General features: G+C 32.1%; 2 protein-coding genes across 2 annotated transcripts; both read right to left on the bottom strand.

Annotated features, from left to right (window-relative positions):
- Positions 1 to 585: 585 nt before the first annotated feature.
- On the bottom strand, positions 586 to 2074 carry LOC131045979 (glucan endo-1,3-beta-glucosidase-like). The gene is made up of 2 exons (XM_057979611.2): positions 1804 to 2074; positions 586 to 1658 (listed from the first exon to the last, which is right to left on the bottom strand). The coding sequence occupies exons 1-2, from the start codon at positions 2072 to 2074 to the stop codon at positions 586 to 588; spliced, it is 1344 nt and encodes a 447-aa protein (XP_057835594.2).
- A 13039-nt stretch (positions 2075 to 15113) lies between these two features.
- LOC131045982 (glucan endo-1,3-beta-glucosidase-like) lies at positions 15114 to 16470 on the bottom strand. Its single transcript, XM_057979613.1, has 2 exons — positions 16388 to 16470; positions 15114 to 16269 (listed from the first exon to the last, which is right to left on the bottom strand). Exons 1-2 carry the CDS (start codon positions 16449 to 16451, stop codon positions 15302 to 15304), a joined length of 1032 nt encoding a protein of 343 aa, XP_057835596.1. The 5' UTR covers positions 16452 to 16470; the 3' UTR covers positions 15114 to 15301.
- Between the last annotated feature and the right edge of the window lie 327 nt (positions 16471 to 16797).

Below are 16797 nucleotides of genomic sequence, written 5' to 3' on the forward strand. Positions count from 1 at the left end.
TAATTTTAGAGATTTCATTTCAAAAATCAAGACAATCAAATTCAAAAATCCTTGTTAATATTATTTTTAAAAATAAATAATATTTGATTTTAAATTATCACACCCATAATTTTATCTAATTTAAATTGACTTAAGATTATAGGTGAAGAAAAGCTTACTTTTCATTAAATTTTACTGAGTTCATTAGTTTCCTTTACAATATAAAATGATACATTCAACAAATTTTAAAAAATAAATAAATTAAAAGAGACACCATGAAAGTAAAAGTCAAGGTTGACCATCCAAATCACAAAATAGAAAACCTTCATTTAAAAAAATATAATTTAACAGATGTGGTCGATTATGTGGTGCGTCCCATTTGACCTATGAAGCTATGAAATACCTTCATTCATTCAAAGCGAAGACAATTTAACCATTTGACATTTTTATATTGACTGCCATTTGAGCTACGCGGGATGACTAGTGGATCCAACACTCTACATCGACCATTAAATAATTAGCAGGCACACTGAATACATTACTGAACCACCTATGCATCTTTCTTTTACTTTTATATCTGATGTAGTGGACACCACAGATAGATATTTATGGAGAAAAATTTACAGGGTAAACAAGCGTTTTATTCGGGTAGAAAAGCCCAAAGTGACGCTCTGTCTCATCCCCTTCTTGCATATTCTCGTTAAAAAGACCAAAGATGAGAACCTCCATGCTCTTTCCAGGTCTCTTAGGCGTCCCTGCATTAGACAACACATGTTTGATCAAATTATTGTTGTACGTCTGGGCATTTTCAATGGTAGCGACATTAACATTTTCTCCAGTTCCATAAGATGGCCATCCAGTTTCAGTAACCATAACTGGTATATTGCTAAATCCCAGGGCTTCCATGGCGGAATAGATGGTATCCACCATGGCGTCAAATAAGTTGGTGTATTTCCTATCTCCGTCTACTACAACTGGATTTGTGGTATTGAACAAAGCATAATCTAAACTAACATTAGAGTTTTCAAGGTACGCGGAATAGGGATATAAATTGGCCATGTAAGGGGATCCGTGATCTTCAAGAAATTGCAGAAAAGAGCGCATCTTGTCCTTCACACTATCGCTGAAAGCTCCCTTCGATGGCAAGAATGAAAAAGGTATCACTCCCTTGCCATTAGTGGCGGAGACCTTGATTTTATCCTGCAGATTGGCCTTCTCAACAGCATGTTGTATGTTATTCATGGCGGGAAGAACATACGATCCAAAAGCAGCCTTTTTCAGAGCCTTGTGGCCCAAACAAATGTATTTTATATTGGTGACTGGGTACGCCAGAATATTGTCATTGACCCACTTATCTGCGGCTTCTTGGTTGGAGGAGATGTTCTGCAATTCATCGTTAGTGATACCCACAATAATTTCGATGCCAGAATTAGCAAATGCCTTTAGTACAACAGGCTCTGCATTGAAAATCTTCAATTTCCCAATATTGTTTTGCTGCATTAAACTTGCTACTTCTTCTGCGGGAGGCAAATTGTTTCCCATCATTCCATTGTTCACTCCTATTTTATTATTAAGAAAACGAGATTGATAAATCAATACCAAATAAATCTCCCCTTCCTCTTCCTCGGCCAAATTGTTGTCTCGTATAAGAGCATTGCTCACTGCTGCTTTCTTACAATCTGCAAAAGTTAACAATCGGTTTTGCTATAAATCAATATCCAACGATAAAACACCATTTCAGACGATATTTATAACTATGCCGTCTGTTGCCTGTAGAAAATATTTTTAGATTTGAAAGAATACAAGTGAGACGTGAGTAATTACCTGCAGAGATTGAGTTGTAGAGAATGGTCATGCAGACACATACAATCAGAAGAGTCCTCATGCTCAAGCTCAGCCACATTATGCCTTCTTTTTCATTGATTTGGATAGTGGTACGAGGTTTTGCATAAATAAGTGAGGGATTCAGAGGCATTCCTTCAATCTTATTCACAGAATTACACGGAGTTGAATTCAAAGTAATAGTGGGCGACATCATTGAGCAGACAATCGGCAAAGTCAAATGCCGTGTGCAGAGAATAAGCCATTCTTCCATATTGAATTGAATAAGGTATTATTGATTTTTTATGTCTGCCTCTCAATTTCACTCCAGTGAAAACGATTCTATGCAGTAGATTTAGTAATCTAGAAGGAGGTTTAAGGATCGATTTGTACAAAATTAGGTATTAAAAAGTGAGAAGATTTTTTTTTCTCCCACTAAATTCTCTTTGTAAAAGTCATGTGAAATCGAACTTGACGCATCATCATTTTCTTCGATGACATAATCTTGTGCAAATTCTTTCAAGACATTTTATCTTTTAGTTTTTCTTATTATTGATTTTTTATTTGTATTTTTATTTATCATTTTGGATTTGATTTGTTGTTGTATATTTGATTAAGTGACTCTTGTAATTGTGGATTTAAATATTTATCTTTTTAAAAGTTCTATTTCAATTGGAAGAGCTCAATTGATGAAGATAAAGCTATGTTCCATGATTACACCATCTATAAAGCTTCAAATCTCTTGGAGGTACAATTGAATTGTATTTATTCTTTAGGTATCTTTGATGAACTAGTTCTTCATACTTGTGGTGGCTTAATTGATCCTCATAAAAAGGTTTAAGACACTAATATCTATGTAATCCAATTATTTTCATAATAAACTAATATTTAAATTTATTTGATGTCAACCACTTTTTAATCATCCAATTTTACATTGTTACATTTGGTTTATTTTGTGCTTTGTCATACCCATGATTGAAAATCAATCTAGGATATATTTTGATAGGACTTAGTAAAATCATCATTCCCTTGTTCTTAAAACTCTAGCTTTTTATATATCATTTGTCTCATGTTTCATTTTTTTATGTCATGGAAATATGTGTAAACCATGTTCTTATGCCCATGTAGTTCCCTTATTTTATCTTCTAGAAATACTCATGTTCTAATTTCATCTTAAATCTAGGCTCAAATATTTACTCTTTCTAGTTGAACAACATATGTGGACCTACCTTTCCACCTTATTTTTAGGCTGCTCCAATTTGTTCTTAGTTGTTTGATTTGTCCTACATGAAAGTGTTCTCATGTTCTTCGGATGATGTCAAAACCTTAATGTTTCTATGTTGTGCTATTGATTTTTGTAATACTATGATATAATTATCAAGTAAGTTTCCTTATGCCACTCAATCATGTTTTAATCTAAAGACCTATGTGCCATAGAGCTGGTCACTATCTCACAAACAATCCTTGGTTTGTTATTCCTTTGCTAATCTTCTTTTTATTGGGGGTGGGTAACTATATTTTTTCTATACGAGCACTTGTACATTGACTTCTAACCTTTAATCTCAAGACTATGTGAGAAGATAATGTGGTCTACTTGAACTTGAGATTTTACGATGCCTATTTTATTCCCAAGTTTCACCATCCATTGTATGTCTTTGTATTTTGGCATTTATAGTCTATACAAGCCCTTTTAGTTTAGGGAAATTTGAACATAGACTTGTCGACTAGAAAATTAGTTAGAAACAAAGCATGAAATTCATAAGCTAACCATGAAAGCTAAACAACATGCATAATAACCTAATCAAACCAACACAGATGCCAAAAAAAAATGAAAATAACACAAGTTCAAAGTGATTTCACCAAAAAATATTCCTTTGACATGGCTTCATTTTTATTTCTTTCTCCTCTAATGGTGTGTAGCTCTCAATAGGTTGAGTGAAAATATGTGATAAGCAAGTTGATTTTACTACATGATCATGAGGATACTTGAAAATGTGGTTATTGAAAATGAGCTCAATTTATAGCATTTGAGGACCAAATAGACATATGAGATCGAATTCGATCAACAAACAAGATGGAAGGAGAGGTTGCGTTAAGTGGAATAAAAATGAAAATACATGTCATTTGCAAGTGGAGAGAAAAATAGAAGGTAAGAGGAGTTAAGTGATGCAAATTAGGGAAAGTGGAAGAGATAAGGGGAGTTGGAAGTGAAGTTAGAAATGGAGTGGGAAAATGAATAAATATTAATTTATTAACTCATTCATACCTCATAATTAACCAATTAAATATTTCATTATATTGTGAACAAGGGAAAATAGGATAAATAAATTATAATATTTATTTATCAAAGAGGGATATGTTAGCATGAAAGAGGCTTAATAAATTAACCCTATGAGAGAATGGGTCAAACTGACATCAAAAGTTAGAGATAAGGTCAAATTGATGACATAGAACCAAAATGGAGCCGAATTAATACCAAATGACATGAAATTTAGATAAAATGATGTTGTAGGACATGTTTTGGGATAAATTGATGTCATTAGGATAGGTTTTGGGATAAATTGATACTGTAGAATTGAAATGGGAACAATTTTATATCTCTGGGATAGACAAATTTGAATTAGATGATAGGAGTTTAGACAAATTGATATCAATAAACAAAAAATTGGAATAAAGTGATACAAATTGATGTTAAATTGAGTAATTGAGAAAGTTGCTTAATCAAGACATCAATGTTGGAAACATGGTTGCTTTAGCACCAAAAGATTGATCTGTTAATGCCTGATACAATTGCATGACACATAGAATCCACTAGAGGCAGTTAAGCCATGTCGCAAACCCATTGCTTATGCTGCACAACACAAGGAGACCAAGGGTGCACACCTTGCAATAATCCCCCTAGCACAAGTGAGGGGTTTGAACCCATGAGAAAGCTCTGATACCACTTTGTTGGAAACATGGTTGTTGTTGCACCAAAAGATCGACCTGTTAATGCTTGATACAACCACGTGACATATAGAATGCATGAGAGGTGGTTAAGCTATATTGCAAACCCGTTGCTTCTGATGCACAACCCAAAGAGACAAGGGCACACAACTTGCAACAATCAAGAAGCTTGATTTAGGTCAAAATGGTGAGAAATTGATAGGAAATGATTAAATTAGAGGATATAAGAAAGACACAAGATCAAAAAATTGTGAAGACCAAATGCACGACAGAAAGACAATGGGATTCAGAGAATTATTTTAAAGAAAATGTTGAACCATTTTTTAGTGTCTATATTTTCCCCCTATTTTCAAGACAATGCGATTCAGAGCATTATTTCAAAAAAAATTAAAGAAATCATGTCCCAATAGATTGATGAACGGAGATAGGATGCCCCTTGAGAGATTGTTTATGTATGAAATAAACAAATGATCTCTCAAAAGAAGAGAAGAATTTTAGATGAAAGATAAAATGGTTTGTAATAAGAAAAAATTAGATGGGGAACAATTATTAATGATGAAGCCTTGCTTCCAGAAGTGCACTTTTACCTTGAGAGGTTTATTTAATATGACAAATAGATCTATCACATCACGACATATAAAGCCAGAGTGATAATGTGATCCCTTTGGGAAAAATAGATACATTGCAAACAAGGAATACCCAATCCATCTTAAAATAATTATATGTTTAAGGTTGAGGTATGTGTGATAGTCACAAAGTGAATGTGCCACATAGATACCCAAGACATACTTGGCCTGGAATGGTATGGAAACATCCCACAAATAGAAGATAGAAACAAAAGACCATCAACCATCTTGGCCACTCTCACCACTTGTGGACATCCTTGAGTATCATAGGAACATGATCAAACATAAATCAACATGAAATATAAGACTCACTAGACCAAGCAAGTCAATAGTCATTCTAATCTTATTGCCAAAGTTGATAATTTATGTCAAACAAGACAATCATGATATTTGATTTTAGGAATGAAATATCCTATATATGATGGGCGTTGTCTTGTTTTGAGTATACAATGCCTTGTATAAGACACATGATAATTGAGAAAGGACAAGTTGATAATGTTGATTCATATGTCAAGTTTGATATGTTTGATTGTTGACGTGATTAGATAGTTTGTCTATATTTGCGTGATTCATGGAGCGGAACATTTTGTGTGCTTTATGTCTATATTTTCTCAAATGTTTGTCTTTGCAAGAGACCATTTACTGATGAAATGAGTATTTTTGGATTTTGAATGTTTTCCACTTTTTAGGGTATTTGGGGTCATTCAATTTCTTTTTTTATTTCTTCAGGACATTTTATGAATGTGATTGGATTTTTTTCAAGATATTTTACAAATTTATTGTTCCTTTTTAAGGAGATTTTATAGTTTTAAAGATTTTTTCATGACTATATGCACTTTATAGATTATTTTCAAGACTTTATATAGTTTTTTAGGGATTTTTTCTGGATTTTTAAAATAATTTTTAAGGTTTTCTCAATACTTTTAAGACTCTGTAGATGTTTCATCCTTCAATATACTATTGAGAATGACTCCATCTATCAACCATGGTTTGGTAGTTGTCCATGATCAAACTCAAAACTATATATAATGGCCAAGCAGAAGCAAAAGAAAAAAAAACACTCTGGATTTGGAAAGGAATGACATTAAGTATCAAGAAATCTTAGGCTATAAGAGGACAATGGGATTAAATACGGAAGTGGATATGAAGTGAATCATGAGTGAGGATGTTATGCAAATAGAGAAAATATAGATGGCAAAGAAATGAATTGCTACACATTGTGTGTGTTTACCAAGTTTTCACCATGGTACTTACCCAAAGCACTTGTTTGCTAGGTTTTCACTATAGGGAAAATGATTTATCTCTACTCTTTATTTCTTTTTAATTTTTTGATGCACAAGATGCTTATTTGCTAGGTTTTTATCAAGGAAAATATTATTTTTCTTTTTCTCTTTTGTTTTTGTTTTTAAAATTCAATATGCTTTTTCAATTTTTTTGATATTTTCTTAGGATCATTTTTCAATTTTTTAGTTTTTTATTTTTTGACATTTTTTCAAGGATCAAATTTTTAAGTGAAATACTTGTGGAGGTGCATGATATTCATTGGATCTAACAATGGTTTTCATTTTGATGTAGCAAACTGATATACCCTAGACCCATAGGCTATGCTAACTATGAAGGGTCCTAGCCAATTGGGCTCAAAATTTCCTAGATTCTATCTGACTTTCCGATTCTTACAGTTTTCTTTAAGGAATGGTTCTCCAAAGTCAAAGTGCTAACCTTTGACCTTCTTATTATAGTTCCACCCAAGATGATTTTGATATGCATGCAAGTGGACTAAAGCAACTTGTTATTTCTCATCCAACATCTCTAACTCACTAATTATGGATACTCTATAATTCTTATCATCAATCAAGTTTCATAAAGAGAGTCTCAATGAAGGGATCTTTAGCTTGAAGGGAACTATGGCCTCAACACCATAGACTAGGGAATAAGGGGTGACACCAGTAGGAGTGTGAATGCTATTGGGATATGCCCACAAGGTAGGATTCAACTACACACATGCCAATCTCGACGAGTGTCATTGATAGTATTTTTAACTATCTTGCAAATTATTTTATTGGATGCCTTAGCTTGGCCATTACTTCGTGGATAATATGGAGTAGAAAAGTGGTGTTGAGTGTGGAATTTCGAACAGACTTCCCTAACATCTTGATTCTTAAATTGACGTGCATTATCAGTGGAAATAAGCAAAGGGATCCCATACCAACATATGATGTAGTTTGGATTGGATTTAGAAACTTGTATGTGCCAGTTGTATAGGTCATAGGAATAGTCTCAATCCACTTGGTGAAATACTTAGTAGTAGTGATTATAGACTTGTGGCCATTGGTAGAGGTGGGATATATTTTTCTATGAGTTCAAGATACCACTGAGAGAAAGGCCACAATGACATAACAGATTGAAACTCTTATGCTAGTGCATGAATCAAGTCCCCATGAACTTGACATCTCCAACACTTTATTGCAAATTTATGTGCATCCTGTTCCAGTATAGGTCAATAATATCCAACTCTAATGAGTTTATTTTCTATATTTAAACCATTGAAAAAACTCCCACAAATACCATCGTGAACCTCATGTAAATATAGTTGTGCCTCTTCTTAATCAAGACACCTAAGGAGGGTTTTGTCAAAGGATCATCGATAAAGGGTGTCACTGATGATAATAAATGATTGACATTGGTTATTGGATAGGTTTGGAAGTAGGGTTTGCGCCTTTAGTCAGTTGTAAATATCTTGTTACCAAGGAGAATTGGGACCAACAATATTGCACATGAGCTCAGATAGTTGTCCTTCAAAAGAGGACACCAACAGTTGTTCCCCTAAAAATTCACATTTCTCAACATTCTGTAGCATATTGAGCATGGATGCAATTGTGTCTATAGCATCTACTAGCGTGTTCTATAGTTTTTGCACTTGGTTGAATGTGATTGTAGCAAACTTGGACTTGCAAAAGTCAACCAATTTCTTATAGCAGACCATTTTTCATATTTCATCTCATAGTCAACATTTACTTGATGGATGAATAGCTGAGAGTCACCATACACATGAATATTCTTGATATCCTATTGCAGTGCAATTCTTAGTCTTGTGACCAAATCCTCATTTTCTATAATATTATTTGTCCATTTAAAATCTATCCTATAAGATTTGAGGATTCCATCTTGTTAGAAATATATGTTTGCTTGTCATTAATGTCAAACCTGATGATCTAGATTAGTCTAGATACAATAGTTAGCATATACTAGTGATGCAAACCAATGGAAGATAGGTATGTGTGCATAAAGGTGAAGATATGATGAGTTGCAGATATTGCAGATGTGATTTATAGAAGTATGTTGATCCTAAAATGTCTATTGCTAAGATGTGGATATGTTCTCTTATTGTTTGAGTTTTGTTGTTGTTTGTAGCAATTTTTTTTGTTCTCTGAAATTGTGCTCTGGTAGTGTATCTGATATTGATGGTATTCAAAAATGATTGTAGTGCTCCGCATTCCTCCACTTTTTGATTTTTAGTGATGAATTTTGGAAATATGTTGCTCATGATCTTAATTTCTCTATGTCAAGTTGGATCATGTTTTTCTACTTTGAAAGCATGCTTGCAGAAGTTTAAGGATATTATCATTTTGGGTCTAGCCGACCTTGAATTTTTTTGTTCTTATTTTGGTATGTTTCTTATAATGTGTAATTTGACTGTTGGGATAGTATTCAAGGAAATCATGTAGAAGACTAACGAGGAAGTATTCTTGGGGAAAGTGTTCTTAAGCTGACTTGATGCATATGTTAGTATCATATATATATGATATGATATAATCCGGTACTAGCACGAGGCTTGAGATTTAGAAGAGCGAGTGGAAGTGAATGAGTGTGAGGAAGTGAAAGTGAAAATATTCATGAGTTTGTTTGTTGAAAAACAAAGGTAGAATTGATGCAATAATGATTGGAGAAGGAAGATTGATTTAGATTTGTAGAGATTTTTGATGAGATCTACTGCAAGTAGTTGTTTGGATATATGAGCTTATTAGGAATTGATCCCATCTATGTGTAGATGCATTTTTCATAGTTTAGTTTTGTCTTTATTTTTCTTGGTAATGATCCTTTTGATAGTAAGCCATTGTATTTTGGGCAGTGAGCCCTCCAAGAAGTGAGCCTTGTAATCTTCATATAACTAGTTCTATTTTCTTGAGATTTAACCCTCTCCGTGGTTTTTCCCATTTGGGTTTTCTATGTATAAAAATCTAGTGTTTCTCTTATGGTTGTGCATTTCTTTCATTTTAGTTATGTTGTGTGCATTTCTTTTGGGCTGAAGTTAATTGATAATAAGTTAAGTTTCATAAGTTTAATTTTAATCTTTCTAAAGGGGAATATTGATTCACCCTTCCCACTACTCCAATCTATTTAACAATTGGTATTAGAGCTTGGTCCCTTGTTGCTAGCTTAACCACTTGAGGGAGATCTTATTTGAACAAATGGCTCCTTTAGATGTGGTAGGAGTATACTATTTGGATGAATAATCGAAGATAGCTCTTGAAGACATGGAGAGTGTGGAATTTGAGAATGAAGAACTAAAATATAATGTCAAGGTAGTGAATGAATGTGTTAAGAAGCTGAGAGGTTAGATCTGGAAGTTCAAAGAAAGGCATCAGGAAGTTAATAAAGAGTTGAAACAAGAAAATGAGACTATTGTGATTCTAAAATTGTAGATTGAAGAGGCCAAGAAAGTGATAGAAAGTTTGAAGGATACGATTAATCAGAAGACAAAAGAATGTAGAAAATTGGAACAAGAAATCATGAAGCTGAAGTCAAAAGAAAAAGTAATTGAAACAAGTGCATTATTGGATAAACTATTTGAAATGAAGAAATCTCATTAAGAGAAAGAAGGATTAGGTTTTCAATATGGTGAATGCTCAAATCAGAATGACAAGGGCAAAGACAAAGAAGAGAAGGTGGAAGCTGAAAAGAAAGATGAAAATGTAAACAAGGTGTGGAATAAAGTACCTACAACAAATAAACCATCGAATTATCAAAGGTACCCACCATTCACTAGTTATTGTTTTCATTGCAAGAGTTTTGGACATAGGCTATAGATTGTAGGCATAAGGTAAATTAGAATACTCAATGCTTTAATTGTATGAATTCTGGATGCAAAAATAATTGCAGTAATCAAGGTATCAATTTAGAAGCTATAAACCATTTGTTAATGGAGTTAATGGATCATTTATGAACATGATGAAAATCCCTTTCATGGTTATTGTCATATATTCTATGGTATTGGTCATAAAGCTAATCAGTGCAGATCTAGAACAAATTTAGTGAATTCAGGACAGAGGAATATCAAGTGCCATAGTTGCAGCAAGCTTGGTCAATTTTTCTAAGAGATGCAGGAATATGGTTGCTCTGGAAAATTCATATGGAACTAAGAAGAAGAATACTATGGTATGTAGAAATAAAGAAGAGAATGTATCTACTGCATTTGAATTTGGTATAGGTGCTTCTTCCTCTGAAATTTTTTTTGGTAGCGTTGGCTTAGGGGGAACCTTAAAGAAAAATCTATTAGTCCTCCTTTTTGTGAAGTGTTTCATGCTATGGCATTAGCATGCTGGTGCATGTCAAAGTTTGAGTGATCTGATAGATTGCGTATGCAAAGTGTAGGAGATTGTGTCATTATGATAAGATAATTTTAGTAGGAAAACCCTAGGCATATCAAGAAAATTAAATATCTAATTTTATGATCATTTTTGGCATTACATGTTGAAGAGTATGAAGTGGAAGAGTAGTTGAGTCTTAGAAGAATATTCAAGTAGAAGAGGTATTTATTTCATTCTTCACTATGGAATCCAAGATGACAGTGATAGATGAATCTAGTAATGGAGATTTTGGGAAATTAGCCAAAGTTCAATTAGATGACTTTGATCATAAGAAAATTGAGAATTTTGAAAGTTCTTTCATAAATGAAGAATCTCAAATAATTAGGACATAAAGTTCTAGATACTTGGAGTGATTTTATGTGGTTCGTTGATGAGGATTTAATCAAGTTAATTTTGCGTCATGTTCAAAATGGTAATAAGAAGATGATTTTTACAATAAATCTTATATATTGAAGATTGAATGCTAATAACTAAGATGATAGCTACTAAAGAAAGGGCCACTTTAGGTATTATGACTCTTTACTAGTTTAGGTAATTATTTAATATGTTAAGTGTTAGTAATAAGTTGTTTAGAATAAGTTTACTACAAAATAGTTAAGTACAATTGTCCTACACCATTTGCAGCCACTATTGTGTCATTGAATAGTCAACAGACAATAACTATTATGCATATATACATTTACTCTGAACATTATTTAGTTTTTATTTAATTGTTGAATTCAGTTAGTTTCATTTATGTAATTGATAAAATAACTTAGTGTCTTCCACAATGCACATACAATACAGACTAATAGCAAGTTTATTCTTCCTTGGTTCATAGTTAAATGAGCCCATTTGAGTTAGTGGGTTGTGTGATAAGTGATTCTTTGGCCCATTTAGTTGTATGTATTGGGTTGTTTGCATCTATCCACTACACTTAGATGTAGTCAATTTGAATAAAGAAATATTACTCAAAATTAAAGATTATAAAGTTTATATGCAAATTAACATGGTTTTAGTACTAAAAAATATTGGTCAAACAATGTTAAAAATTAGCTAAATATTTAAAGGAAGATTGATTTTATGCTTGTTAAAAACAACAGAATATAGAAAAAGATAAATGAAATGTAAAATACTACTTATGAATAAAGTGAACCCTTTTGTTATAGTAATATTTATCTTCCATGTTGTGTGTATTGTGATGCCCATCTCTTTTGCAATTAATATTATTTTTAACTTATACCATTGTCTTGAATTATAATGTAGATTTATAGCATATACCTTACTTTTAATATTTTAAGTATAGTTTTTATAAATTATTTTTAATTTTGCAGCATAGGTGATGGATAGAAATTGTTGAAAAGGATTCAAAGTACTATTATAGTGTCTTCTAGAGATATACCAGATAATAGTGCAAGTTAGGCATGATGTTGATGATCAAACTAATATATTAAGAGACATAAGAAATAATCATCTCAATCTTGTCACTAGTTAGGAGATGAGGAAGAAGATGAAATGAATTTGGAGTTTCATGCAATATATTATTATCAACAAAGTGTATTTATCAATTATTAATTTCTTTTTTTCATTCAAATGAGAAAGTTAATGGTGAGTGGCATATCAAATCACATTTCTACATTGGTTCAACCATTACAAATTTTTAAGTTAAATGTGATGAAAAATAATTTAAAAGCATCTTAAATTTTACTTATAACATCTACCAAGAGTAAGGTGCTTCATGTTGAGGAATATGTACCTATTACTATTTTAATATTGCCATTTGCAAATTTTATGATTAACATCAATGGAATTTTGTGTGTATAAAGTCAGTTGTTGTAAGAATTACATGACAAATTCTATTATTGCTATTCATATTTTTTTCTTGGAATTACATACAATATTCAAGCGATCATTCAATTTTGAGCTTGTAAAACATGAATTTCATAAAAAACAATGCTTTCTAATTTTTTCATGTGGATTTTAAACTTCCATATATTTAATATTAGTATGATTGGTATGATCTTGATCATAATTATAGCATGTCACTCAAATCCATCATGGATAGTAATATGCATTTCACAAATATTTTTATAGGTTGGATTGGATCTATTAATGATTCTAAGATCCTAATAAATGATTCCTTCTCTAGGTTATGAAAAGATGGAGAGAGGTTAAATAGAACTCCAATTTCTATTGGTTCATCAAATGTGATATACTACATTATTGGTGATGGTGGATACTCAAAGTTCATTCAAGCATAATTTATTTCAATATGCATTATTATTGATCATATTTTTGAAAGGACAAAGGAAATCTCAAATATTATGAATTCAAACAAATTCAATCTAAATTAACAAGGGTAAAAGTACAAAGTCGTGTCACACTTTTATAAAGGAAATGGTCAATGCTGATTCAACTTTTTAAATTAAATCAATAGAAAGTGAAATATATGTTTTGAATTTTGAAATGATGTAACCTAATAAAATTTCTATTCTTATGTCTATTTTATGTTTGTAATTTTAACAAAAATTTTAAAAATTATTTGAATGTAGTTTTCTATAAAGTAAACACTATAATTTAGTTGCTGAAAAAATGTTGAAATTGAAGTTACACAAGCCATCACACTTGATTTAGTAAATTTTACCTTTTTCTCTTGAATATTCTTTTGTATATTGATAAATTGAAACTTAAGAGCATGGATATATTTTTTACTTTTTTTATAAATATATATTTTTGAAGAAATTTGAAAAGTTGCATGTGGTGAAATATCTCTTTCCAATTCCCACCGCCTTTTTTCTTAATTATTTATCCAAATTAGAAAATGATTATATCATCTTGACATAGATTCTTTTCTCTAGTGCATCATATTTTAAAAAAAAAATTTAAAATTTTTTTAGTAATTTTCCTTGACAAGATAATCAACCTTATATTTTAGTGTTGATGACCTACTTTCAGTAAAAATAAAATTATAAAATATAAAAAACTAATTAAAATATTAAAAGATATATATTTTAGAAAATTCACTTATAGATCTATAAAAGGGTATTTTTACATTTCAAAAGAAATATTATTCATAAGAGTAGGAGTTGTTGAAACATCGAGTTTTTTTTTTTTTTAGTAATTGGACCAAAAGTAGTATAAAATATACACTTAGTAAACACTTCCAATTAGAAAAGTTGTGGCCCATATATAACTTAGCTATAGTGAATCTATATAGACCATATGTTTGACTTAAATTAATTTTTAGTTAGAATTACTTAAATTCATTTGTGTTGATAAGTTAGTTGATAAGAAAATCTCAAATATTATGAATTCAAAAAATTTGAATCCAAATTAACAAATACTATAAAAAGCTAAAGTTGTTGTTGTATTTTACATAATATTATGTTGACATTGGAAGAAGAAGACAATGAAGCTAGCTATCCTGACAATTATGATATTAATATACCAAACAATGAATCAATACCGAGGGATTTTGTTATAGAATATATTTTTCAGCTCATCAATTCAATGTTGTAAAAGTTAAATATAATTTTATTGTTTACACTCTTTAAGTTTGACAATATTTATCATTGTGATTCAAAAAATTGAACATTTATTTTTCGAATGTTGTATCTCTTTCTAAGATCTATGTTTTCTTATTTTTTATAGATAATTACATGTTAACCTTTTAAATAGGATGTGCATCCATTTCAAATTTACTATGCTTTTGAATTGATTTAAGCATAATCATTTTGATAATTAATTATTTTACTGCATAGAATAAAAAATGTATACTTTATTAATTTGTTTATTTTGAATCTATAAATATTTTAATCTACTTGTTATCAACAATACAACTCAAAGATTTGGAATTTTCATCTTTAAATAAATAAATGGTATGTAAGTGTTACATAACATGACCTCCTCTTAATGTAATCACAACTTACCTAAAAAAATAAAAAACAATAAATAATGATAAACATTGGTACACCATATGCAGTTCGTTACTTCATACTTGTGGAAATGGGTCGTTAAAGAAAAGGTGTAGTTGAGTCTTCAATAATGAATCTACTTTATATTCTGTATTTTTCACAACACACACTTGAGATGCTATAAAGAAAGATACCCAGTATCGTTAACAAAATATATCATGTAGCAAAGAGTTCCTATGTGAACGCAACCTATTTTCTTCCGTGGTGAAAAGATTACATTAGTCATGTATCATCATGTAGAGTACATAGATAATTGTAGTCCGGATCTGACTTTTATTTATATAAATATTATTTCTCAAATGAGTGAACACTAGAGAAATATGCCTAGCTAGGGAGAAAAGTTCACAGGGTAAACAGGCGTTTTATTTGGGTAGAAGAGGCCAAAGTGACGCTCCGTCTCATCCCCTCCTTTCATATTCTCGTTAAAAAGAGCAAAGATGAGAGTCTCGATGCTTTTTCCAGGTCTCTTGGGCGTCCCTGTCTTTGACAACACATGTTTGATCAGATTATTGCTGTATGTCTGGGCATTTTCCATGGTGGCAACCCCATTTTCCCCACTTCCATAAGACGGCCATCCACTTTCAGTAACAACAATTGGTATGTTGCTAAATCCCAGGGCTTCCATGGCCGAATAGATAGTGTCCACTAAGGCGTCAAACAAGTTGTTGTAAATCCTAAGCCCGTCTCTCACAATGGGAGCCGTGGATTTGAACAAGGCAAAATCTAAACTAATGTTAGCGTTCTCTAGGTACCCAAAATAAGGATAAACATTGGCCATGTAAGGGGAGCCATGATCTTCAAGAAATTGCAGAAAAGAGCGCATATTGTCCTTCACACTATCACTGAAAGCTCCCTTCGATGGAAAGAACGAAATGGGTATAACTGCCCTGCCATGTGTGGTGGAGACCTTGATTTTGTCCTCCAGACCGGCCTTCTGAACAGCAAGTTCTATGTTATTCAAGGCAGGAAAAACATACATTCCATATTCGGGCTTTTCAAGAGCCTGGTTGCCCACAGCAATATATTTTATATCGGTGGCAGGATAGTATGCGCGAATATTGTCATCGACCCACTTATCTGCCGCTTCTTGGCTGGAGGAGATGTTCCGCAATTGGAAGTTTGCAACACTCAAAATAATTTCGATCCCAGAATTAGCATAGGCCTTTAGTACAAGAGGCTCTGCTTTGTAAATCCTCAACTTCCCAATATTGTTGTTCTGCATTAAAGTTACTACTTCCTCTGCGGGAGGCAAATTGTCTCCCATCAATCCATTGTTCACTCCTATTTTGTTACATCCTGCACAAGCAAACAAACAAATATGGTTAATTTCAATATGCAATAAAAACACCATGTAAACAGCTGAGTCGTCTATTCCCTCTTATATTTGAAATAATAGAAGTGAGACATGATTTACCTCCATGGATGGAGTAGTAGAGGATGGAAACACATACAAGCAGAAGCGTTCTCGTGGTGGACATGATTATTACTCAATGCTTGTAGAGATGAATTTTGGTTCAAGCTTTATTGATGAGCAAATAAAATGGAATGGACTCAGGCCACAGGTCCAACTCCATTGATGCCGACTGCAAAGACTTTAGAGCTTATTATTTGACCTGAGACTCGAGAGTAGGTTGGGCAGTGCAGTGGCTAAGTCAAAAACCATGTTCTAATTGCTGCCGCCTGTTCCGTGTGAAGACTTGCTAAGGGAACTTTCTATCGTGTCCATTATTATACCTAATCAGGGTCAATGAAGATTTCTATTTTGTCCTTAATCTTGCTTAGTGGCGCACATACTAGAAAATTCATATCTCTAACCATGATTTC

The sequence above is a fragment of the Cryptomeria japonica genome, chromosome 11 (assembly GCF_030272615.1).
Source record: "Cryptomeria japonica chromosome 11, Sugi_1.0, whole genome shotgun sequence".
Lineage (NCBI taxonomy): Eukaryota > Viridiplantae > Streptophyta > Pinopsida > Cupressales > Cupressaceae > Cryptomeria > Cryptomeria japonica.